The sequence below is a fragment of the Diadema setosum genome, chromosome 22, assembly GCF_964275005.1.
Source record: "Diadema setosum chromosome 22, eeDiaSeto1, whole genome shotgun sequence".
NCBI lineage: Eukaryota > Metazoa > Echinodermata > Echinoidea > Diadematoida > Diadematidae > Diadema > Diadema setosum.
Genome location: NC_092706.1, coordinates 15,383,128 through 15,409,613, shown reverse-complemented (window position 1 = coordinate 15,409,613; position 26,486 = coordinate 15,383,128). Strand labels below are relative to the sequence as shown.

Here is a 26,486-nt window from a genome sequence, read left to right as displayed (position 1 = left end):
AAATTAGATTTAAAGCAACTCAATGACCTTTAACACAGTACTTTAACACGTACAATATCAGAAAGATGACTGTTTGTCTATTTTTATCCCTCCTCACAAAGTATGATAACATAGGTCATACCTAGCTAAGTTATGATTGGAAATGGACATTTTCTGTGAAAGTTAAGTCCCCTTTGACCTTTGAACTCATTATATATAGATAATTGTCCTGTTGCATTTATCCTTTGTAACACATTACATTATCACTTGATATTCCTAGCTGAAAATTATGGCTGGAAAATGATTTTTTTTTTTTTTTTTTGAAAGCAAGAATTCAGTGACCTTTGCACTACAGTTGGCATACCTGGACCAAGTACTGAGAAAATACACATTGAAGAGTTTTCTTTACATCACATTAACAAGATTGGAGGGTGGTCTATCCAGACGGACTGATAGACAAACAAACAGATGGACTACCAGAAGATATATTCCCTCTAGTACCACTCATGGGCAATGTAATAATGCAGAATGTAATAATACCTTAACCCATTTTGTGTTTTGAGTGCTATTGGCAAAAAAAAAAAAAAAAAAAAAATACCCCATTGCATTATGAACACTGTCCAAAGTCCCTAGCAGAGAAAGGGTTAATCAAAGAAAGTTTGGTAGATCATCCAACCATGCCACCTGAAATATATTCAGAAGTCACGCATGCAAGTTTGTCTTGCGTGTCATATGACAAATCGCTTGAAGATGAATAAGCTTTTGTCTGCAATACAGAAACTACTTGATGTATGTGAAACTTTAAAATTGTTTTCATTTCATTGAAAAAAAAAATGTTGTGAGAATACTGCTTCCAAAGCTGAGATACTTTCATAATGGAAAAAAAAAAAATGTCTTCGAAAATGAAATGATGGTTGTTCTATGTTGCTAAAGGAATAAAAAGAAACACTTTGTTACATCTTACGCAAGATCAGGTCGAAGGACATATCAAAGGTCATATTGGAGGTCATATCGAAAGCATGAATCATGATACACTCGAAGCAGAACACAAGACAAATCTGCTGCATTCATCGAAGGGGGGGGGGGGGAGGGTTCATATATCACCATTTCAATGAAGAAAGTGGATAATCACTATTTATTCTTTGTATTGGTATTATCTCAAAAGATAGCATGATCGTAGTTGACTTCTTCATCAAATGATTAATTCAATTATATCAACTCACTAGATACAAATAATACCTTTAAGCCTCTATCATTTTCAATGATTCGAATCAATAGGACAAGTAAACTCCCAAGTACAAACAAAATTATGTGCAATCTGAGATGTGGAACCAAATCTCGTAAACATCTAAACAAGACAAGAGCACAAACAAATAGGCACTAAAGACTCGTCTGAGAACACAAATTTGAATGATAATAAACAGCTTTAAACTCAACAGCACAAACAACAAATATATCAAGTGTCTTATCACATTTTTGTGGAGTAAAAGAAATGTCTGTGGATCGCTTGTATCATGAATACAGACAGTAAACAACAAATGGCTAGCCAAATCAAAACCTATCAAATCGCAAATCATTGTAGAAAAAAAAAAGGTAAAAATGAGGACGGCATCTTCATGAAATCTTGCCAAAGCACTTCACCTTTAACTAAGACTTTCAATTCCATAGCAATTATATGGATTTTTTTTTTTATGTTTATGTATTAAACTTTGTTCTATGATTGTTTCTTTGTAAATCTTCTGATGTTAAAGCCACAGCTTACAAAACGTTGGTTCGACCAATTGTTGAGTATGCTTCCACAGTTTGGGACCCATCTTCCAAGAACCTAATCCACCAAGTGGAAATGGTCCAGAGAAGAGCTGCGCGATTCACTTTAAATCGCTACCATAACACCTCAAGTGTCACCAAAGTGCTACAAGAACTTGATTGGACCACTCTGGAATAACGCAGAAAAAATGACAGGCTAATCATGATGTACAAAATACACAATAATCTTACTCCTCTTTCAGCACAGGACTATATTATTAAACAGGCTACTCAGTTGATGAGAGCCTCGCAACCACACTCCTATCAGGTACCATACTCGAGACCTGAATCGCATCGCCATTCGTTCTTTCCAAGAACTGTAAGGAACTGGAATTCGCTGTCGTCAGAATTGTTTCAGCGCCATCTGTTGGATCATTTTGAAACCGTCTAATGGTTGATCACAGTGGCTAGTTATTTTCGTCAAATTTTATATGTGCTTGTAAATATCTGTAAATAAATTGTATTATAATGTAAATAGCACAAGCACAGTCTGCAAGAATCTTCATCTATTGAAGGAGGCAGACTTAATCGGAAGAAGAAGAAGTACACAGAAAGATCTGAACCTTCCTGTGAGATGAAGAAGAAGAAAAAATACCAGAAAGCCAAAAAGAATGACAGAAACAGATAACCGCATTGCGACCTTCATAAAGACTCAGTTACATGTACATAGTGCTGATATCCACAAAAAACACCACTGCCAGTTTCCATTTTGTCCCAATATGGGCACACATCGGGTAATGGTCATCTTGGTAGATTTTGTAGATACCAACCTAACTAAAACAAATTTCTGCAAGCTAGATTTCGTATTTTTTCATCTAGTTTGTGCTTTCATCTGAAATGAACCATCAGGAATATCAATATTATACACCCAACACGGTAATTCATCCACTATATGGCAAATCACTGCAAAGTACACTCCCTTACCAGAACGATCCCGTCCCTTTACGAAAATACAATCAAACTCGTGTATAGGAACCACGCAAGGGAAGCAGAAAAGGTGGCCTTTACAGACGGGTATGATGAACATCACATGCCATCCACACTGAATATGAATGCAAAAGGTTATATGACACCAGTGATCGCTCTTTCTCTGAAGTGAATGAGAGCACAAACATAGTGGTTTGTTTTGTCATAGTTTCCATACCTTCATTTTACTAATTGTTAAAGGCTCTTGCAACAAGAAGAAAAAAAAAGTAACCAATTGGTGTGCCAACAGAAAGTGGTTTTCTTGGAGTGGAAATTGTCACAGTGAAATTTTATCCATGGGAGATGATTCAAATGGCTGCTGGCTGAGTTAAACAGGTGGCCATTAAAGTCAGGGTTTACGGAAGACTGACATGGTTTGGAATTGCAGTGAAATGACTTTGACATCAGCCTCCAACTGCTAATCTGCTGGACACAATGCAAGTCTACAGAAATCAAAGACAAACTGAAAACTAAGCAAGCTCAGATCGCTTCAAACTGCATACCCTGATTAAAACAGTAACATCTGCATAACTGGTCATGGAACAGTTTGCAGCAGTGAAATTGGGAAATAGAGGAATGAGAATGTTGTTTTTGTCCTTGGTGGTCGCACAAGGTAATTTATAGAAAAGTGAAGTCAGGGACAACGGATGTCGGAAATCGTTGAGGTCAAATCATAAACAGACTACAGGGAAGAAGAAAATGTTCCTTGGTGGTGGCACAAGGTAATTTATAGAGAAGTGAAGTCGGGGACAGCGGATGTCGGAAATCGTTGAGGTCAAATCAGAAACAGACCTGGAGGAAGAAGGTGAGGTCAGATGCCACCATCAAAGTCCCTGGATTGAGTTTGGCTATAAACAGCGTATATGTTTTCTGATATAGCTCTCAAAACTTTGAAATGTGGAGCTTGCTTTGGGGGCAAAAAAAAAATGTTGCATCACACATTGGTCTATGATGTTCACGATAAATCATATTTTTTATGCTCCTATTTCTCTTTGAAGAAAAATCATATCACACTTAAATAATTCAATTTTATTTCTCATCCCGGTATACGGTTAAATCATGAACAACTTACTGCTTGTTTCTTAACCCTAAAAAGACTGGGGGGGGGGGGGGGCCTAAAAGGCCCCCCCCCCCTCGACATTTCGCGCGATTACTCTGCAACACGCAATGCTCTCGCCGCTATGCTTTATGACTTTTTTCTTTCAAGTTTCCCGCACATTTTGACACCAAATTTGTGACGCCCGGGTGTACGGTTCAGAAGTTACGTAACATTTTGTACATGCATGTGAGGCCGAAAATGGCTCAAAAATGTGATTTTGTGTACAAAGTCAATGCAAATTGATTTTTTTCACATAATTCATATAAATATGCTTATTTTTACTCTCAATGGCTAAAATTAATTTGTTTTAGGAGTATTATGCTTCAAAAAGTGTCTGCCACAAAGTTTGTAAAAAAAAACAATAGAAACAAAGGGTCAAAAAAACAAAGAAATACATAAGAAATTCATGAAACAATAAAATAAATAAGAAATTAATTTTGATACCGAATTTTTTTTCAAGTGCATTTGCTAAGAATGCCACAAAGAGTAATTAGACCAAAATTGAGCACTTTTGGAGCTTTATTTACTGATTTAGATCAAAGAGTCTGATTTCTCGCATAAATTAGCATAATTAATCAAAATAAAATAAAAGAAGACTATTTTGGAAAATTTAAATATACGATCTTGTAGATTACATCGCATACTACCATTGTGCAAATTTTCGCGGCGATCGCGCGATCCAAGGCCGAGATCTTAAGGGGGGGCCCTTTTAGCCCCCCCCCCAGTCTTTCGAGCTACCAAAATAGCCCAGTCTTTTTAGGGTTAATATTCAAGCATTATTCATCCATTATTATAAGGAAAAATGCACAATAACCTCTATATTACAACCTTGATAGTGACAGAGTCAGGTAGTCAGTAACCTCTTTGGTCATCTCACGACAACCAGGATCCATCAACTGCAGTGCATATCCATTGGACTATTTATTATTTTTAAGTTCATTACGTGGATATAACATTTCTTTTGCCTTTTTTTTCCCTTTTGTTTTTGACCTTCCAAAGGGAAGAAGTGGAAATTTGACTCGTATTAAGTTCGGGATTCACGTCGTCAAAACTTTCCTGTGCTCCTCCCATGCTCCTTCAACCTTATCTTTCTATCTCTCTCTGTCTATCTTTCCACAGTACAGGTAAGTCTTACCACCTGAGTGAATCTAGGCAAATCAAAAACAGGGAATCACCGACCTCTGTCATATCAACGGTATGGGTAATTTTCTCTTACCACCAGTATGTCTCTCTGATTGAAGATTATCTACACTGATACTCCTTCCAAGTACATGTAGGGGTTCACCTTTCCAATGACTTTACCAAGATGACAGAATGTAGCATTGAGTTGTCAAACATTAACATATCATTTTCACTTTTAATTTTTTGTACATTATCTTTGATATCAGGGCTGGATATATGTTAATAATCTTAGTATATATTTCATCTTGACCCCATGGAAAGGTAAGCCTACCAAAAAAAAAAAAAAAAGAAAAGAAAAGAAAAACACAAAAAAGAGGGCGTCTGAGGCACAGATACGTGTATACCCGCCTGTTACTAACACATTACTCATGTTACACTTTTTTCCATGAAGCAGTAAAAGAAAAACTAGGCTAGACGGAGCTGGAACCACAAATCCTGCGGTTGGAGTAGAAAGCAGGATACAGACAGAATGTTGATGTAAACAAGTTACGATATCAATTTACGCAGTTCTACAGGAGATTCAAGCTTGCGCCAAGACAAATTATCAACTTTCTAATGGAAGCACACAACAAACACCATGACGGTAGTATTTAATTGCCTCATTTAAGGAAGCTACCAGATAGAGATACAAAGAAATAATTTAAATAAAAAATGAAATCAATAAATATTTTGATTAAGACAAAACAAATCTATTGTACTCAGAAACTGGTAACATTACCCAGATATAAAACTTGTTGAAATACTCCTACATTATCAATAATTAGTTGAATCAAGAAACTGGAAAACAAACTCACTGTTGCGACGTTTCGACAATTATCAATTGGCTTTCCAGTTTCTTGATTCAACTAATTATTGGTCTTGTACTTCGACTGGATGAATGAGAAGAATTCACATCACTCCTACGGTACTTGCTTGACTCTGTCAACAACACCACAAATTCTAGAAAGTACTGCATCATTAAAGGGGAAGTCCGGACGATTATCAGCCATTTCCCGTGTAAAGAACAATATTTCATGAACCTATTACCCTTTTCCCGACAAGAAAAGACCATCAGATACATTTACTATGATTTTTTTGAAAAATAAGATAATTCTTCATGTTCGAATCCGTCGCGAGTAGCCCTTCGTACTATCTGTCCCAGTATGCATTGCGCGTGACGTCACAGACTCACTTTCCTCAGCGGAGCACCGCGAAAGCAGCCCAGCTACGCATCGATCTCCCATTGCACTGCTGACTGCGGCGCGGTATCGGCATGCCTGCTGAGGTCTGCCTTGTTGGCATTACCGCAAAAGTCCGTACACTGTTTTAGGAGTGCTGTTGCCAAATGCTGTATTCCTTTATTCAAATGATCTTCGGTATATATCTATATAAAATCCGTCAAAGATTAATGTAAAAGAGTTGCAATGTTATAACATTTTCATTTTATTCAAATATTATATGTATTGTAATACTGCCGTACTTATTAGTGTCCACCCCATCATTTACAATTCATTGGCTATTGTTGTCATCAGAGCGATCAGGCATACATTTACGTCTGCTGCTGCCAAGTGCTATCACATTCCGTGATCGTTTTTTCAACTTCTAAGTGTAAACAGTCTGAAATCAGTCTGTCAATTTCAGAATTATTGCCTCTCTTGTTGTCCGAGACTGTTGAGTATGTCTGACGGTGGTAAATTACGACAGTATAACTTGAACCGCGGAAGAAACGCCAGCGCCAGCTTCATCATAGTACCGCCGCCGGTAACTGCAACCAGCAGCCCCATACACATAGCGTAATGGGACTGTGTACTGTAGTATTCAGGATCATGATCGGGTAGCATTGCGGATAAATATCAACTTAAAATCGAAATATTTCTTCAATTTGAAGACTTAACAGTAAAGTTAAAGTATTGACAACAGGCTTTGGGCAACGTTTTGTTCTGCCAATAGTCCTTTTCTGTTCAAATTGATGACTTAATGTGACTCGTTGAGAGGAACCTTGGAGAGCTACACTGAATTATTGACGGCCAGCACAGGCGCACACACAAAGAGACATCTCTGTGCGCACACATCTCCGGTTATGCGCTGGCCGACAATTCAGTGTAGCTCTCCCAGGTTCCTCTCGACCGAGTCACATTAAGTCATTTATTTGAACAGAAAGGGACTATTGGCAGAACCAAGCGTTGCCCGAAGCCTGTTGTCAATACTTCAACTTCACTGGTAAGTCTTCAAATTGAAGAAAATTGAAGGAATTAATTAGTCATTATGGTCCTTGATTTATGTAGATTATGGTGAAATTTATTCAAACTCGTCCGGACTTCTCCTTTAATTCTGGGTCTAAAATCCTGATTTTTATTTCATCTCTTTCAAACACAAATTAGAAGATGCCTCATGATAACATGTGGCATTCAGTCCTAGGAGTGACAGAAATAACAATTCTTAGGCCAAACCATGGTTCTCAAAAAGGCTAAAAATTCATCTTTGGCCTTTTTTATTATACTTGCAATATATCAGAAGGCTCTACTGAGAAACTTTTCCAGCTGATGTGATTTGCAGGGATTATGAGTTGTTTCGGAGTATTTTGAGATCAGAATTGTGAAATAATGAAAGTCGGCTATCAGACTTTCATTCCTGAAGAGCCCTCCCCATACAATAGTGAGTATGTAGAACACTACTACATAATGATTGAATTGTACCCTAGTAGCAGTATTGAATTGCATGCCACTAACAAGCTGCACACAATTCACTCTGCAGCGATGGATACTGCTATGGCCCAATAAGTTGTGATCGATGTGATTGAATATAACATAGTTTATAAATAATAGATTAAATGAATACTAGTATCATGTAGCAACCATGATCAGGTGTGCTCTGAGATTAAATTACTTCTGCCATATCTTATGGGATAATATTCTGCTTTTCTGTCACCCCACTGAAATTATCACTGTGTTATTCAAAATTTCTTTTGCATTTGTCTCCATTTTAAAGCAAAAATTGACAGTTTCCAATCTGCAGTCATAAGGAAACAATATTTAATTTTTAAAGAATGCAATACTGGCTTCACCTTTGTAACTGAGTACAATGTACGTTCAATATGAAATGTAATCACAGTGACCTTGAAATCACACACACAAAGAGTGTATGGTTACTGCTGACACAATTCCTTTTAGTGTCGTCTTGCTGATAGGACATGACCTCTTTCTGAACAAAACAAAACCTGCGCAACTAGATCCTGACTCGCAAGTACTGGTACAAGAGTACTTGTAAACATGATCAGTGTCTGAAGAAAATGCTGCCCTCTACTGCTGAAGAAGTGTCAATACCTACATACAAGAAATGGGTAAAATATACTATGATGCAAATGGAATTTGTTGTTGGCATTGCTTTCTTTTCTACTCATCGGTAATTATAATTTTGATTACATCTGACAATCTCTCTTTCCACTCTTCAAAACATCACACACCTTCGGGTATTACATATTAAGCATATGTGACCCGCTACAACAAAAGGATCCTAAAGTCGCTGACGGCTGAGCCGAGAAAAACAAGTTTGAAGTCACATCATCAAAACTGGTCAAAACAATCAGATTTCTGTTTTTTGCATCATTTTGTAGTCTAATGTTTTGTCTACCATCTGCCGAAATTTCGAAGCTAAATGATTAAAGGAAAGGCAAGAAATTAGCGTTTTTCTGGGTCTTGATTTTCCGACTTTGAACGTAACAGAAACATGTCCGAAGATTTGGATTTAGCGCCGCAGCTAGACTTCGCCCCTAGCAACGAGGGAGTGATTTTATTGGTCAGTGCTTGGCATCCTGATTACTGATTGGTCGTGCGTAGATCGCTGGAGCTAAGCTTGCATGAACATCGCAGAGGTCGCTAGGAGCATACCTTCTAATGTCATGCGGTGAAAACTGTCTCGCCTCCCCTTGATCATGATAGTAACGGAAGGAAAACTTTGAAGGCGTTTTTCTCGAAACTCTGATTTCCTCAACCACTTGACATGAGCTAATAAAATCATCAATATCTCCGCAACCGAGTACTTTTATGAGTTGTGTTATAAATGAAATTAAAGTAGAAGAGTAAGGGAATTATGTCATGCCATTTTCAGAAAATTGTCCTCCCCCGACTTTCGGATCCTTTTGTTGTAGCGGGTCACATATTGCCAATCAAGGTATATTGAGAGGATGTACATAACAAGTTTTCCTTTTTCATACATAGGTTTACCACAGAAATGCTCTGAGCCCGTATCCGGGCAATTACCCCCAGAGGGCAAATCCCCCCGCCTGAATAATGGTTGTGGTAAGGTTAGAGTAAAAATTTGGGTTAGGGTTAGGTTTAGGGTTAGGAGTTTGGGTTAGGGTTAGGATAATGTTCAGGATTAGGATTAGGATTAGGGTCAGGGAAAGGGTTCGGGATAATTGCCCAGGGGGTAATTGCCTTAGACCCCTCTGAGCCAATTTCCCGTTATGCAGCTGGACATTTTAGGATGACAATAGTTGTTGACGACAGTATTGTTTTGAAACAAGAGCCTTGTCATTCAAATCTGAGACACAAACCAGCCATACCGTGCATGTCAGACCTAAAAACTTGTATTCACAAAGGTAATTTAAATTGGAACCATGGTTTAAATTTAGTTCACAGACGTGAAATAAGCGTACCTTTCACATGCATGTATCAAAGCATAGTTATTCTTGGATGTCTGTTGGCATACGCAATCTGTCATATGCATTTACGCACAAGAAATATACATAAACCAAGGAATGAATTCAGACCACCTTGGTGAATATGGGCCAATATCTGTGGGAGAAGAGAAGAGTGGAAGTTAGACCAAGGAGGTACTAGAGATGGAGCTCCAACTGGTTATAATTACTCCATCAGCTCTCAGTTTTCTATGGACGGACAAAAGAATTCCACAGGTGCATTTGTGCCTTTAATGTTAGATGCTTGAAGCCGCCACTCTCCTGAGCAATCTGAAGATTCATTACAACGCTAACATAATACTGGGTATATGCTGCTCGATTATACATCAAATGGAATAAAATTTCACCTGATGATAAAGCATGCAAGACAAAAGTTAATCCTGCCCAAGAATATGTGCAGAAGTGTAAATTTGTGCTGTATGTTGTGAAAGTGTTTGAAATTTTTTCCTCACGGAAGACCGTTTTTAACATTTTTCCGATTATTTCCAACAAATGAAACTAATATCATCCTAAAATAGTTCTTTATAAATACACAGTGTAGATATGTCAGACTAGTGTCCAGACATATCCATTCCAGTAATTTTGATATTTTGTATTCCAGCAATATCTGAACAATTTCTATTCGCGCACCCCCATGTCTTTACCATTACCTACCGCCCATCGTTTATAAGTAAGGATAGCAAAACGTAATTACCATCATAAAGAATTATATCTTCCATAGAGAGTGGCTGTCATTATGCAATAAGACATGAATCCACTGTCTTCCTATCTGTGGGGCAGATCGAGTTGACACATAGTTCAAATTTTTTGAGTGGCGGCTTCAAGCACTGGATCAAAGCGAATAAGACCGAATAAGACCATTGTGACTCCATCTCTTGAACCAAGCTGTACTCACCAGGCCCTTGACAGCCTCCTCTGGCTTGCAACGTGCTATTAGAATGGTTCTCCAAGGTTTCTGTGTCTGACACAAACTGTCTTGACCCCCTCAATGACCTTCTGGATGACAAGGAGCTGGTTTGACCACTGGGCAGTCCAAAGCCTTTCCTCTTCATACCCTCATAGACCATGTTTGAGTCTGAGTCACTGGAATAATCCTGATCACATGGAATTAATATGCCCTGTTTAAATGCTGTTTATATATTCATACATATACCAGTTGTTATATTCAAAATATTCCAAATTACTGTAATGAACCTAAACATGTGGAATAATGACATTTGGTCCATACTGAGTCAAGTTTTGAATATTTGAGTACTTTCATATCTTGACTCACTGAAATCTAAAATTTATGAATCACTAAATCCTTATGAGATGGAACATAGGTCACTTGTTCACATTGGATGGACATTTAAACATTTTGATTTATTCCCATTTACTGAAATAATCCTGTTGATAAAAGAATATAAATAACACTGACAAGAAGAACTTGATGTACAAAAATATAGGTACAGCATTCCTACTGAAAACTTAAAAAACCCGGCAGCAGATGAGTGAAAATTCACACAAATACAGGCAAACTAATGAAAGCACTACAACTTTCCACATCAGGCAGTTAACTAACATGGTCTAGTGCTAAGAGGGATTTCATAGGAAGGAAGAAAACTGCATTTGATGGGTAGATAAAAAAAGATCATCTTTTCTTAAATTTGTTTACAAAATCAACTCCCTCTTGGTTGCAAATAGTGAAAAAAAAAAGTAAATCTCCTGATATACCTTGGAAAGAGAAATGAAGAAAATGATATGCCTATCGAAGATACAACAAAAATTACATGTACATGACAAGGCCAGGCAAACCAATAAAAATATCATGTAGTAACAGACAAACATTAAATTGCTTGAATGACATTCTATTATTCTCTACATTATCTTCTTTGTACATTACAATTGGAATGGAATCTATCTAATCCCCATTTATTGCAGGAAAAAAAAAATCTCCATACAGAATGCAGACAGGTTGCCCTTCTTAAAAGTAAAAGGCTGAATGATGCCTTCTGCAACTCCTGCCCCTCCCTCCCTTTTACCCCCATCCCTCTTACCTGTGAATGCCTAAGAGTACTTGTAGGGTAGAGTCCATGCAGGGCGGGGTGGAGGGCAGAAACGTCCCAACCCTCTTCCTCTAGATCACTCATCTCTGAAGGGTCTGCTGGGACTGAAAGACAAAGTCACAGACAACCAGAATTGATCATTATAGGACTCCACATCACATCACAGCATCTATCACTGAAAATGACAAAATAAAACAACATCAGCATCCATTGTAACATATCTATCAATAGTAATACTATCCAATCCAGTACTTCAATGGGTATGTCACTGGCTTGGAAAGTAGTTGGCAGACTAGGTGGCGACTCGAGCGGTGTGGAAATGTCGCTGTGGTGTCTCCTAGACAGTAGCTGAGTGTCCAGGGGTAACAGAAGAATTGAACATGTTTTAATTTTTCCAGTCTCTATCTGGTCTCACAGATGTCTCCACAATGTCTTGGGGATGTCTCCTTAGTTGTAGCCATGTCGCAAAGACAAATTTTGTCTGCCACATCCTCCCTGACCTACTGGCAACTATGTGGAGATCTGAGAAGTCAGAAGACATCTTGGGAAAGTCCCTGTGACTATTAGAGATGTTGTGGTGACATCCCTGCAATTTCTGGGAGTATAAGTTGTCACCTTGTTTAAAGACATCTCAGACCTTACCCCGGTGTCACGTTCTTGGTAAGAGCACAAGTTATTTATCTATTTATTTTTTTAAGTCACACAGGTCACAGCAACTGATCATTCGCGGCAGTCGAAGCAACATTTCCTCCAGTGAGGGAGGTCCTTCATACAGTACAGCAGCTATCACTTTACACATCCCCATACACATTTTTGAAAACCTTTTTAAAAATATGACTCCGGTTTGACAATCACAAAAACTAACTTTCACACATTCTACCCTCCAGGCCAAGGTGAATATAAAGAATAATTTCAGTGACTTGAAAATTGAAACTAACTCTTTCCATAAATTGCTTTAAACTGAGTAATAAGTCTGACATGTAGCCACTTGTAAGAGACAAGTCCTCAACATAAAGATCCAAAGGTCATCACGTGCTAAGGAACTGATTACAAACTGTGGATGTTGTCTAATCCACAAGATATATATTTTTTTTTAATGTGGTCACCATGGCATGGAAACACTTGGTCCCAAATTCACACACACACAAACACAAAATGTCTGGCACATCTACATCTCGGACAGAGGGAGGAACATACAGACAGACCGGTGAATTGACCACCAACCCACTTACTTTTATGTACCCCCTTTAAACATAGCCCGCCTGGCATATATTAACTTCATTTCCACCACTTCATAACAGCATTCACTATCTACTGTTAGTTGTTTAATGGAAAATGGGGTCCTATTGGAAAACAATTTGCCCCAGGCAATACTGAAAGCAAATGGAGCGCTATTGTAAACAGCTCAAACATTGTTACTATTCAAACTTATGCTCATAAAATGTCTCCTTGAAGGAGCTCATAATAGTAAATATCTCTGTAGGGAAGCTCACAGGAAAAGGAAAGGAAGTCTATCTAGTCAAGTCCAGGGATTAATACTTTCGTGGATTCATGGATCTACTAACAGTATTTTCTCGAAGACATTGAAGAGTATGATTCCAAGAAGGCCCCTGAATTGCGTCTTCTTGAGGTTCCTGGAGAGCAGGATTCCAAGAAGGTCCCCGAATCACTGTCAGAGTCCCTCCTTCTCATGGATCTGAATAATTCAACAAATAAATAAAATCCCAAACATTGACAAGAAGGACACTTCAAACCTAATAATACAAGGATACTTCTAAATTCAGATCAGAACAAATTTTAACAGAAACAACATGCTTTTTCAAGGTTTCATTCCTGCTGAAAATTTAGATTCAATGAAGACAACAAAATAGAACAGTATATCATATCACTTTATCAATGCCAAACCAAAATGCACTGACAATTTGAATGAAACACCTTACAATGTTTTCTATCAACTTCACAATAATCTTATTAAAATTACATTACAACAAATTTTCCGTTTGGGAAAAAAAAATCCAGTGCTAAGAAATTGCACTTATTAACATACCTTTTTATTTCAATTCTTGTAAATTCAGTCACTAAGCCATGGAAGTCTATCAACTGCTACATGGTCTGACACTAATATGAAGTAATCTTATGTTCTATTCATTGACAAGAAGAAATGCAATCAATAAATCCAGAAACAAATTCTTCACATTCTATAATGAACCAGACAATGCCTCATTTGGTTTAAACGGTTTGGTAACTTAGACACATTGTAGAACCAAATGCATTTGTGGTATGAAACTTTCATGAATAACTCCTTGCAAAATGCACAAACGTTTCATGCAAGTGAAAATTTCTGGTTTTACAGTAATGAGTTAGCAACTCACCTTTCAAAATCTTCGGCCGCTTCCTCCTCTGTGTTCTGAATGGCCGTTTCCAAGAGAAACTTGACCACCTCCAGGCGTCCATAGAGACAGGCCGCCATGAGGGGCGTGTCTCCGGCTTTGTTACGGAGGTTGTGGTCAAACTTGGGCTGCATTCAACATGCACAGGGTGACAAGAAAGGCACTTCTTCACAATGTTTGTTATTGATAGTAAAATTAATATATAATCAATGTCACTGCAGTGAAAATCCTCCACATAATGAATACTCCACATTAAATGGGACATACACATTTAAGCATAGTCACACAACTTATCCATCAAACATATTGTAATAAAACATTTGCTACCAAACAGACACAGGTGTCTAGTTAAGGTAAGTGGGAATGGGGTGCAGTGGCCACATGGTGACACACATGGGTCAGGTGCACAGGACCAGAAACAGCTGTGATCAGGGCTCCAAGGTATTAAAAAAGGATGCAAGGTTGGGAGTGCTGACATATATGGTGGTAGTTATATTGGCAGTTCATACAGAAGCCTAAAGGCAAGTATTGAATTATATTCCTTCATGGACATTTAGTATGAGGTATGCTTCACTTGCCTCCTGTGTTTACACTACGACATTTGCTTTTGGAAAATAAACATATAAGTCACAAAAAAATCTCACAATAACACGGAGCTGTTAGATATCCATTACCATCTTTATCTTTGCCATCATCTTCCTCTTTTTGAGAAATTTTGAGCTAGCAACTTCAAAATCTTACCACATTTCTATCAGTACCAATATTCATAACATTTGTCTTTGGGTTAAGTTGCCCATAATACTGAGTCTTTTTTTTTTTTTCACATTGTCAATTTCCACTCTGATTTGCCTGGGTTGAAACCACAAGTCTTTGTGTTAATCTCTCCACATCATTATCATCTCCTAGCTGTGTTCTCCCTCTGTCTCACCTGCCACATCTTCTTGAGGGACTTCAGCCTCTTCTTGTCCTTGATACCAAGCATGATCAACTCGGTGCGACTCTTCCGGTGTCTCTCGATCAAGGCTTGCACCCCTTCAAACTCCCTGCAGGTGTAGAGGTACCCGCTGTCATCCACGATGGCTGCGCTGGCTCCGTGGTCCAGCAGCATCTTCACTATGCTGCTGTAACCTGCAAGGGATGAGATACGAACTCTTCAGTGGGAATCAGACTTTGGACATCTACTCATCTTCTGTGCCATCAGAAATGACTCCTTCGCTCATGGTGTATCTCTGCTATGAGTTCAAAAGTTTGCATTCATGAAGGTTGTTTAAATTTAGTCCATGGTTTTGGCAGATTTCATCTGCGTAAATGAGTGCTAAAAAACATGTACGCCAACAGACGTCCAATGATAACCATGCATTAATACTTACGGGGGTAAGGTACACTGTTTTCACACATATTTTAGTCCATGGACTAAATGTAGGCCATGGTTATGTCTTAAATCACCTTTGTGAAAATGGATCAATGTGTTTGATGTGAAAGACAATGAAGCTATTTTTTATAACCATCCTGATGACTTGGACTGCTTAATCACTGCCAGCAAAGAGTAAGATTACACGACAGACAAATATATTGAATACACATTTGAAAAGAAAATCTACTGTTCTGATACTGCAGGACAGTGCAAATTATTCATATGAATTTTGTACATTGCGAGGACTGTTCTCTGTTTTCTTTTTATGGAAAAATGACGGCAGAACATGTTTCTATCTCAAATTAACATTGATGAAATAACAATTTCCTAATTAGCAAAACTTAAAGGGATTGTATAGTTTTGGTTGAGACCTAATTTCAGGTTTCTCACATTTTTTAGTGAGATAATGAGAAACCTCTTATGAAAAATGAAAGACCATGTAATTCCATGAGGAATCTAATGTTTATTTGATGAAAACTGGTTTTGAAATGGCTGAGATATCCAAAACAGAGCGATTCTAATAAAGTGTGGAACCCACATTTTATTACAATCGCTTTGTTTTACTATTTTTGTGGAAGTTTCAGTCATGCCAAACCCGATTTTCATCAAACAAACTTTGAATTCCTCTTCAAATGGTATACTCTGTACTATTTCATAAGTGTTTTCTTGGTATCTCGCAAAAAATTAAAAGCCCAATTCTTATCTCCACCAATACTGTACCGTCCCTTTAAAGTGAGGCTTATCATTCTTTCCAGTACACATTTTTACATAAGAGTGATTACAATAATGATAATGAGTCCATGATGTGTGTGAGAAAGAGAGATAGATAGATAAATTGATTGGAGGTAGAGATAAGAGAGTGGTAAGACTGGCAAGATTGCAGTGTACGAACCTTTGGAGGCAGCCAGCTGTAGTGCAGTCCTCCCCGCCCTGTTGACAGCATTGATGTCAATGATGTTGTAGTACTCATTGGGGTTACAAAAGGGAAGGAGGAACTTTACAATCTCCTTGAGACCTCTTGAGCAGGCCACATGGAGAACGGTGGACCCTGTGGTGGCGTGCACCTTCCACACATCTCCCCCATACTACACAGGGGATGGACAAATAGAGACCAGGGGTCAAAGGTCAGATATAGTCCATGTCTGAATACACATGTACCTACGAATATATTTGCACATAATTATCTTCATTAGACATCCTAGTTGTGTTTGATACTGATATTTCCAAGGAATACATGAACATCTGTACATTTCATTAGAATATCATAATATTCAATTTTGTATAACCATGCAAGCTAGTCCATTTCATACCCTAGAAACCAAAAATCATGATGGAAGTGTACAGCTGTATGGCTGTGTCTGATATCTGGAAATAATATCTGATCACATGAGAACATATTACAGTTTTCCCAGTAAAAAACAAAAACAAAAAATGCATAGTCAATTTCCACGTACCCATGACTCCATCATGCATCGATCGTTAAGTATACAACCATGAAGTGCATCCAACCTTTCAATCCTCTCACCTTCACACTGGTGTTTAGATCTGACAGTTTCTTACCTGCTGCAAAAGTTTGATGACCTCAAAGTGCCCATTGCCTACAGCAATGTACATTGGCCAGTCACTGATGCCTGTGGATGGGTTCACATCGTCCCCCATCTCTAGTATGCAGTATATCTTGGAGGCGTTGCCGTTCATCGCACACTCAAAGAGCGTTGGGTTGACGATCTCTCTCTGCCGACGCTCGCATGCATCTTGGACCAGATCCCTGATGACCGGATTGTTCTTACTCTGTTCGTAGGCTTCATATAGACCCTGTGGCATTCAATACCAACAGAGTTACTTTAGTTTCACTAAATAACATGTGATAACAGCAACAAACTCACTATATTCTTTACCTATGGCTCTCATTACATACCAGCTTCTGAATTATGTATATGTAATAATTACAAATTTGACATGGAGAAATTGTAATATCAACATACATGTATATTCCACAGTGACAAAGCTGTCATAAAGTCAAATAAGAGTAATACACACAAAAGAGAAATAAATTGCCATTAAAAATGTAATATTCAAACTTTAGCATCTATGTGTAAGCATAATGCATTAAGTCTTAGCTGTAAAATTCAAGCATTTAATGGATATACATTTTAAACAGAGAGTATATGCCATACTGTACCTGTTACTCTTATTTCGTTCAGAGAGAAAAAAAAAAAATCACTCTTTCCAAAGATTGAAATTGAAGCTCAAGGCCAAAGACAGTCTATATAGGTTGTTGTTGTTTTAATTTTTAAGGCACGTGCCATTCAGTTGTGAATATTCATGCTCAATGCATAAAAAATATACTGGTATTTTGTTTTCACTCAAAGGCCGAAGAAGAATTCAAATCAATAAGGGAGAGAGAGAAAAAAAACTATGCTGCATTATTGCCACAATTTTGGAGATTCTGAACAGACTGTCATTACTCCTACATCTGAGAGTTTGTAAAATTTGCCTCTGATCAAGACTTACCGTGAGGCCTAGTTGTGTTTCAAGGATGGCCCTGACACAGTCCACATGACCATGAAGGCAGGCATAGTGTAGGGGCAGTCTACCGTAGATGTCTGGTATATGAGGCAAAGCACTGTGGTGTAGGAGAGTCTGAATCACATTAAAACTGCCGTCAATGGCTGCCATGCACAGAGCTGTCCGACCCGTCTGAGGAGTACAAAAGTATTGAAAAGTACAATGATACCTACATATGAAGAGTTTTATTGCAAAATAAGCTAAGCACCATTTTCAAACATTTCAAAGTAAGTCCATCATCAGACAGAGCAAAATTAAACCTTTCCAGTAATACCTCACTTGTGACATAAAAAGGAATATTCTAGAAGTTACGATTTAAAATATCCTGTTCTTTCTTCTTTTTTTTTCTTTGTTTTAGCAGCTTTAAAGGGACTGTACAGTACTGGTAGAGGTAGGGATTCATGTTTTGAACATTCCTAAGTGAGATAATGAAAAGCCTCTTATGAAATATGAAAGAGCATGTAATTTTAAGAAGGATTCAACGTTTGATGAAAATTGGTTTTCAAATGGCTGAGATATCCAAAAAAGTGCTAATAATAAAAGGTGACATGCCACAACTTTATTATGATCTCTTTGTTTCACCTTGTTTTTGGATATCTCAGCCATTTCAAAACCGATTTTCATCGAATAAACTTTTGATACCCCTTAGAACTGCATGCTCTTTGACATCTCATAGAGTGGTTTTTGAATATCTCGCAAAATGTTAAAAGCTAAATCTACGCCTCGACCAGAACTGTACACTATCTCAACAAGAATGGAGTTAGCTTGTTTTGCAATAAAACTCTTCATATACATGTACAAGAAATGTCTAAAACAAAGCAATTTCTGTACAAAATCTACATGTATTATAGAATCCAAAAAATGTGTTGACAACCTCATGAAGACTTACACGCTGTACCATAGCACAGCAAACCTTTAAATGTATTATTTTCTAGCTGATAATATCTTATCACAGAAGTTCCTCAAGAACACATCATTTCATGTCAACAATAAGTCTTGAGAGTAGAGCTACAAATAAGGTAGAAGAGTTGAAGGAGAGGATCAATGATAAGTGGCATTGACGTGGTACACGCTCAACTCCATTTTACATTATAGCTCTGAGTGGAATAAAAACACAGAAAGAGAAACAAACTTACTGTCAAATGCTGAGCATTGACGGGACTCTTGTCATTCTTCAGCAAAATTCTCAGATTGTCACACCTACAGCGAAAACATTCAAGAATTGAATGAATGAATCAGAAATGGATACATATTTCATATTGGTATACTGCATCAAAACAAAAGATACCTGTGGGTCTACTCCTCAGCTGAGCAGTGCACTTTAACTTCATGGCACAAGACCTGAGGCAAACTATTTAAAACATCTTGAGATTTGGGGATTGCTACAGGCCCCCTTGGCCATCACCATCCTAATTTGGGGTATTTTAGGGGCTCCCCCTGAACATCACCCCATGAGGCAAAACAACCACCCAAGGCATGGCAGATTTATCATCATGAGCAGCCATGCTTGTCTGATATGCCTATTTACCCCTTATTATAGAGAGTTTGGTTCAAGCTTGACATGTGCCCATGCCATCAAGAACACTGGCTTTTATAAAAACAAGTCTTTTCTGTAGAGCCTTTGTCTCACACACAATAGCATCAGAGTCACACTGCACTCTCAAAATCATTGAACCAAGAAGGAGGCACTGCATTTTGAGTAGCCATTTCAACTCGGGCCATGCAGGCAGCGCCCAGAAATGCTGGCTTGCAAGTCTGTTTCTTTAAAACAAACTATAATAGCCGCCCTCCTTTAGTGATTCCTGCCAACTTTGGTCAATATCCAGCCCTCAGCTTTCCAGATGATGACCAAAAAAAAAAAGTAAATTATTCTAAAACATTGCTAATTTGGGGTATTTGGGCCCTGCCTTAGCTCCTCATGGACATGACCACCATCACCATTTTAACAAACTATGACCTTCTCCCTCCATGGATGATTCCTGCCAGCTTTGGTCAAAATCAACCTCTTGTTTTGAGAAGAAAGTGAAAATGTGAACAAGTTTACATATGATGTAAGATAGACAACAAATGAAGGACATTGAATGATTGTACTGACTCATCTGAACCAAATGGCTCAAATGAAATTTAAGATCAGTGTAATTAATGTAATTTCAGACAGTTGACTTGAATAATCTCACTTTATTTATAAATAAGGGGAACCCTTTTTATAAGTATCAAATTCAGCTACAAGTACAATACTTTGATCTGATAAACAATATGTTTCAAAATAAGTTTGAAGACTTAAACTTTTCAACTTCTCCAAATTCGAGTAATTCTGGTTCTAAATATAAAAAAGGCTAACACATTAAACAACAACAACAACAACAAAAACAAACAAACAAACAAACAGAAAACACAGTAGTTATGTACCACATTACACATGGGATCTAGAGGTATGAAAACCAACAGGAAATGCTGATATTATTGTTAGCAATTTTATACAGGCCTTTGTTTTTGTTTTTGTTTCTTTTCTTTTTCACAGTTAACAACACAGAATAATATGCCTACAAATCCATACAAGGTTCATCAAATTCACAAAAATATTCAGCAATAAAAACTCACCTGTTTGCCTTTGCTGCTGCCATAATGAGGGTGTAGCCTTCATTATCAACATTAAATTGGTCACTGAGTCGCACTCGATTGTCATTTGGAACAAGGTTCTCCTACAATGGAAGAGTAACAGATGTGTAAAGAAGTGAAATAGCCAAAACAGAGATATACAGTGACAATGGAGATACAATACCAACAACATAGGTACAATAGCAACATCACAATTACAAGAGGAAAAAGAGAGGTACATGTAAGATAGTAACAATGGAGGAACAACAGCAACAACAGAGGTATGATAGGGACAAAAGAGGCACAAAAGAGAGAACAACGGCACGTCAGGGACAACAGAGGTGTGATAAAGAGAACAAAGGTACAATAGCGACATACATTGTACAATGTATATGTGTATGAGGCATGACAGTGGCAACTGAGGCATGGTGAGTAGAAATAGATTTAAGGAAAGAGTCAAATCTTGGAAGTGTTGTTATTTTCTTTAGTGGGGATGTCGAAGACACCAATACTGTATACGCCATATATTTTGTGAGTCTAAATTTTCGCAAATCAGGAATTCCCGACAATTTCACGAGTGGTTAAATTCGCGATCGTGGAGTCTTGTACTGAACGGAGAAATGTACATGCGTACGTCACATCCACATCGGGATCAGAGTCAATATTTTTTTGTGTCTTTAATATTGCAAATGCCACCCGACTCGCGAAATTCCTGAAAATAAAAACCTCGCGAAATATTTGGCGTATGCTGCAATTGTCTTTGTTACTTGTAGCTACTCAAATAAATGAGCATTCCGCACCCCACAAGCAATCTGCTTCATTCATAAAGCTATGCTACATCATATCTTTCACACTTGTTGAAGTCTGTTGATCTACTTACTCTTCCATAAATGCATAGTTCATGATTGAGATAAATATATCGAAAACACCAACTTAATTTTCTACAGAAATATCTATGTTTAAACAAAAAAGATCTGCAATCAGCTGTGCAGTCACTTGCTGAAATAAAAACAAAGAAGGTGAGAACTGCTTACATTTCTAACTAGCTGACTTAACATCTGGCATTTCTGATAGCGCCTGCTCTGTATGAGATCTTTGCACTCAGTGTAACCTCTCCGCTCTGCTATGTCATCTGCTCTCATGCTGAAATTGTCCTCAATGTTCAGATCAGCTCCTCTCCGAAGCAAACAGCTGAGTTGTGATACAGGGAACAGCAAAGCATGCAAGTTTTCATAGATACATGTATGTTTATATAAGGATAATGAATAACTTTGACAAAAAGAATGTTTTTTCTAGGCACATGAACTTCATCCACCTTTCTATCAATACAGCAATAATAAATGATATGACTATCAAAACTTGAATTGCAACCAAAATTCTGAATCTAACAAGCTCACTGTAATGTATTCTGAACATATATCAGAACAAAATTGAATAGAGAACAGACATAGCTATGAGCAGCTGAATGTTGCCAAGCCATCCATCATTAGCATACTATGACATTCAACACATTTCCTGTGGGTACAATCTCTATTCTAAAGATGTATTGTATGAGTCATGTTTTGTTCATCATTATTCAAGCTTTCACATAATCTATTGGTAGTTTGTGATGGCATGAATAAAATCAGGATGTACAGTGTATGTTTGTGAATTATTGCATGAAGGACTGGACTACGATTTAATCTCTGACTTCACAAAAACTACACATAAAAAAGAAAAGAAAAGAAAATGTGTATTAACATGCATCAATTGATGGCAATTCATTGATGCTTGAAAGATGAATAAATGACGAGAAATGTATAATAAACTGGACAAATATGTAGCTGGGACCATGTGGCCAGCTAGCAAAGAAGTCACTCACTCAATGACATTGAGATGGTTTTTGTGGGCAGCATAGTGAAGAGGAGTCCAGCCATTCACGTGGTTCTGTGTGTTAGGATCAGCCCCAATGGTACATATCAGAATCTGAAGATGGGATAATGATACAGCTATTATGAAACATCTTAGAATCACAAATAATGAAATATTTACATATGACTAAAATTAGGAATTTAAATGAATGGATTACTGCACAATGACAGTAAAAAGCGCAAATGAGCAGAATGTCATGCAGTATTAGAGACTTAATGTAAAACAATTCCTGACTTCTTACATCTAGATGCAATACTCTGAAATATATGCACAAATTTAGAATGTAATCTTTGAATGAAACAAGTTTATTGTCAGGAAAAAGAAATGCTGTAAAACCAGAATTTTTTGCATGCATGAAATTTTCATGAATTTCATGGGGAGTCAAGATTGTGAAGTTAAAATGCACATGAAAGTACAAAAGTGCTTTTCTACACTAAACTGTCTACACTACACTGTTTATACTATATGCACTGAATGCCTTATTTGTGAAAATGTCATGCCGTGAATATTTCTAGTTTTACAGTACCTTAAGATCTGGTGTCAAGACTGGTATCTTTAGCACACTAGACTGGTTAACTTAGAGATGTGGTCAAATTTATTGTTGACAGCCAGTTCTTACAGCCTTTATATGGCCAGGCACTTGGCTGAACTTGCTAAGTTGTATCATCAACATTAAGTAATCAATCCAAACTTAGCCTCGTAAACTTAGCAAAAATCAAATAATCTGTATGCCATGGCAACACAATACAGATTTGGAAGATCAGATGATCTTCATTCTTTAACAATTAGTTCATTCCAGACTTAAAGGTGCAGGGTCCCAGTGTTTTAGTCAAATGCGTACGCGGGCGCACGGTGTAAGTTTCCTATAGAGACCTACGCTATCGACTCCTCTTTAGCTCTTACGCTTTGGCCCACTTTCCAGAGTCCGAAGAAGTCCGATCCACTGTAGTCAGTGGTCCGATCACACTTCGGCTCATGATTCGGCTGAGGGGGATGACAGCTTTAGCAAACTTCTTTTGTGATGTCATAATAACAAGCACACATGCACGCATCCTGGCATTACTACAGACTGCGCGATGCGCAGAGAAGACAACGAAGGCAACGTTACTTAGCAACACCTACGCACTTTACTCTTGATGACAGCTCAACTTCGGTAATCTTCGTATCAATGCTAACGATGATCGGCAGTATCATCAACAGCGCCCTCTACACTACCGGGACTATGCCCCTTTAAGTGCAGTTTGGCGAAGAAAGCCCACTGGCAAACAAGCGCAGTAAGAGGGAAAGGACTATAAAGTATCAATACACTGATCAGATGATTGCACCACTGCACAGCAGTTTGGAGCTACATGTATCCCACCTTTTGTAACTCAGTATTTAACTACTAAAGACAACATGCCAGTAAACAGGAGAAGCTCAGTCTCAGTTTCCAGCTAACTTCTTTTGTGTATATATATATACTTCACTTCTTTTGTGTATATGTTTCACAAGAACATTGTCAAACATCACATAAATCATATGGATACTGTAATTTCTCTTTCATATCTATTGAAGGTTTAGAAACTGGTGATTGATAGCTGCTCACAGTCTATTCACTATCTTAAAAACAAGATTCAAAGAGTCACAACTGCTTGGGATTTTCCAGCAACCAAAGAATAAGGCTATATTACTGGTTGGAGTGTCTGAACTGACTAGTGGAATTATTGATGTTTCAAGTCAGTGTGTGTAACCATACAGCGCCTGTAAATTGTTGGGAGAAAATCTATAAATGCTTATAAACAAAAAGAAAAATGCAGACCAACAAAATCACAAACAAAACAACAGTTTTGACTTCATCAGCTTCAATTATTTGTCTAACCAGTTCATTCCATTCTGATTTTATTTTTAATGTCATTTTCTATTAATTCTAAATTTGTTTTTCAGTTTTCTTCTCCAGTTCCTGTGCTTCAATGCAGTGATTATCTGTCTAAATCAAAGAGTTTCACCAACAGACTACTAGTAACTTCATTTCATCTTTCATGAACTTGTCTACATTTTGAATAACATCTCAGGCAGTTACTGGCGTAGTCACTCGCATGGAACAAGGTGGTTTAGGGGATGGACTATACAAAATTGGAGCAGGTATTTGTAACAATTTGGAAGTATATCGTTAATCTCATTTCATATAGAATCTTTCAAACGATATGTTTTAGACATTCCTGGAGACAATACAATTAAGAACTCTCCTCAGAGAGAGAAACTGAGATTGAGATCAAAGCCTTAACAGCAGGCCCTGATTAATGCAGACTACCATCACAATAATCACAAAATCATCGGACGACCTTTTTACCTCCACCATAGAATCCAGGCCACGCTGGGCTGCAAGACACAGCGGCGTCATTCCTTTCCTGTTTGTTGATTCTACGTTGGCTCCGTGCACTTGGACCAAGTTCAGGACTAGGGCTAGCTGAGACAGGCCTATAAGGAGACAGATATCAAGGTCAGATCCTGGTGTAAATGTTGGATATCATTACTGCAAATACTTAAACATTCATCATAGTAGAGGGAAAGGGCTTCCTGAATATGTGACGGCCAAGCTCAAAAGCCACAAAAAGTAGGTCAAAATAAATGTCAACTGTTCAGCAGAAGGAAAGGGCTTCCTGAATATGTGATGGCCAAGCTCAAAAGCCACAAAAAGTAGGTCAAAATAAATGTCAACTGTTCTACATATAAAAAGAGTAAGCTCTAAGCTAAAAAAAAAAAAAAAAAAAAAATGATGGTAACTTGACAGAACTGGAGACAGCCTAACCCATTCAAAAAGTAGTTGAAATCAGAGAGTCATTAGGCGTAGTTTTATAGAAAGGGAGAAAAGAAGAATTAAAGATTAGTGTCGGATTAGTGTCACTCGGGCGTGCTGAACACGAGTGCTGCACAGAAGCAATGAAAACATTTTCTATCCAAGCAGCACCTGCCTGAAAAAATGTGATCCAGAAAAGCTTTTCATATCTGGATTCCAGTTTGTTTTAAGCCACCAAGGTTGAACAGTAGATAGAGAAAAGGTCACTCTCCCAGGTACGACCAATTCAACTCAAATGACATATGTTGATCCATTACACAGAATTCCAATCTGTGATTCGATTTTTTTTTTTTTTTTAAGCTGAGCGGTCTCATACGAGCTTGCTGAAGCAGTGTAAAAAATCATGCCATCTGATCACAGCTTTCTATGGATGTTCCATGAGCCAAGGTAAACCATTGCTTCTCTCCTGTACGGCACTCTCTGAAACTTGCATCTAATATGCAGCTTAGACATTGGCATTTCAGCCGTCAATTGGTGCTTAACAATTGAGACAGTGGTATGGGTGGACAGAAGTCCATGTGTTGAAACTGTTATGATTTATGCCCTAACATTCATATCCTCTTTCAACACAATTTCACTACTCAGACAATGATGTCATAGATTAGCAGCTTTGCGTATGGTGATGTCATGAGGCTTTTTGTTGAAAGTAGTCTTCCATAATCACACAACATCAATCACATCACAGGTTGCCAAACCCCTTCATATGTGACATGATACAATGTATGATTAGCCATGTTTCTCTTAGATTGATAGACAGATAATATGGTCTTTATTGAAACCACATGCATGGTAACAAAAGGTTAAATTGTAGATGAGTTACAGAGGTAATTTCATAACATTGAAACAATGTTGAAGTATTATAATAGTATTGATTGGATTAAAAGATGAACATATGGATTGCAAGAAAGGCACATGATATACAATAATCATCAATGAGCCTGCATTAATTTTGTAAATACTAGGTTCTGATTTATATTCATAAATGCATACAGAAAATAAGCAATAGGGTATAAT

General features: G+C 37.7%; 1 protein-coding gene across 1 annotated transcript in view; it reads right to left on the bottom strand.

Annotated features, from left to right (window-relative positions):
- The window catches only part of LOC140245108 (uncharacterized), a 49,981-nt gene that overhangs the window by 10,054 nt on the left and 13,441 nt on the right, over positions 1-26,486 (bottom strand). Inside the window, exons 4-16 of the mRNA XM_072324704.1 lie at positions 24,966-25,093; positions 22,587-22,690; positions 21,760-21,916; positions 20,729-20,829; positions 19,264-19,327; positions 18,074-18,259; positions 17,120-17,374; positions 16,452-16,644; positions 15,074-15,273; positions 14,128-14,273; positions 13,321-13,451; positions 11,747-11,859; positions 10,606-10,804 (exon numbers count right to left, since the gene is read on the bottom strand). Coding sequence (XP_072180805.1) covers positions 10,606-10,804; positions 11,747-11,859; positions 13,321-13,451; positions 14,128-14,273; positions 15,074-15,273; positions 16,452-16,644; positions 17,120-17,374; positions 18,074-18,259; positions 19,264-19,327; positions 20,729-20,829; positions 21,760-21,916; positions 22,587-22,690; positions 24,966-25,093 — 1,977 coding nt within the window. The remainder of the gene's footprint in view (positions 1-10,605; positions 10,805-11,746; positions 11,860-13,320; positions 13,452-14,127; positions 14,274-15,073; positions 15,274-16,451; positions 16,645-17,119; positions 17,375-18,073; positions 18,260-19,263; positions 19,328-20,728; positions 20,830-21,759; positions 21,917-22,586; positions 22,691-24,965; positions 25,094-26,486) is intronic.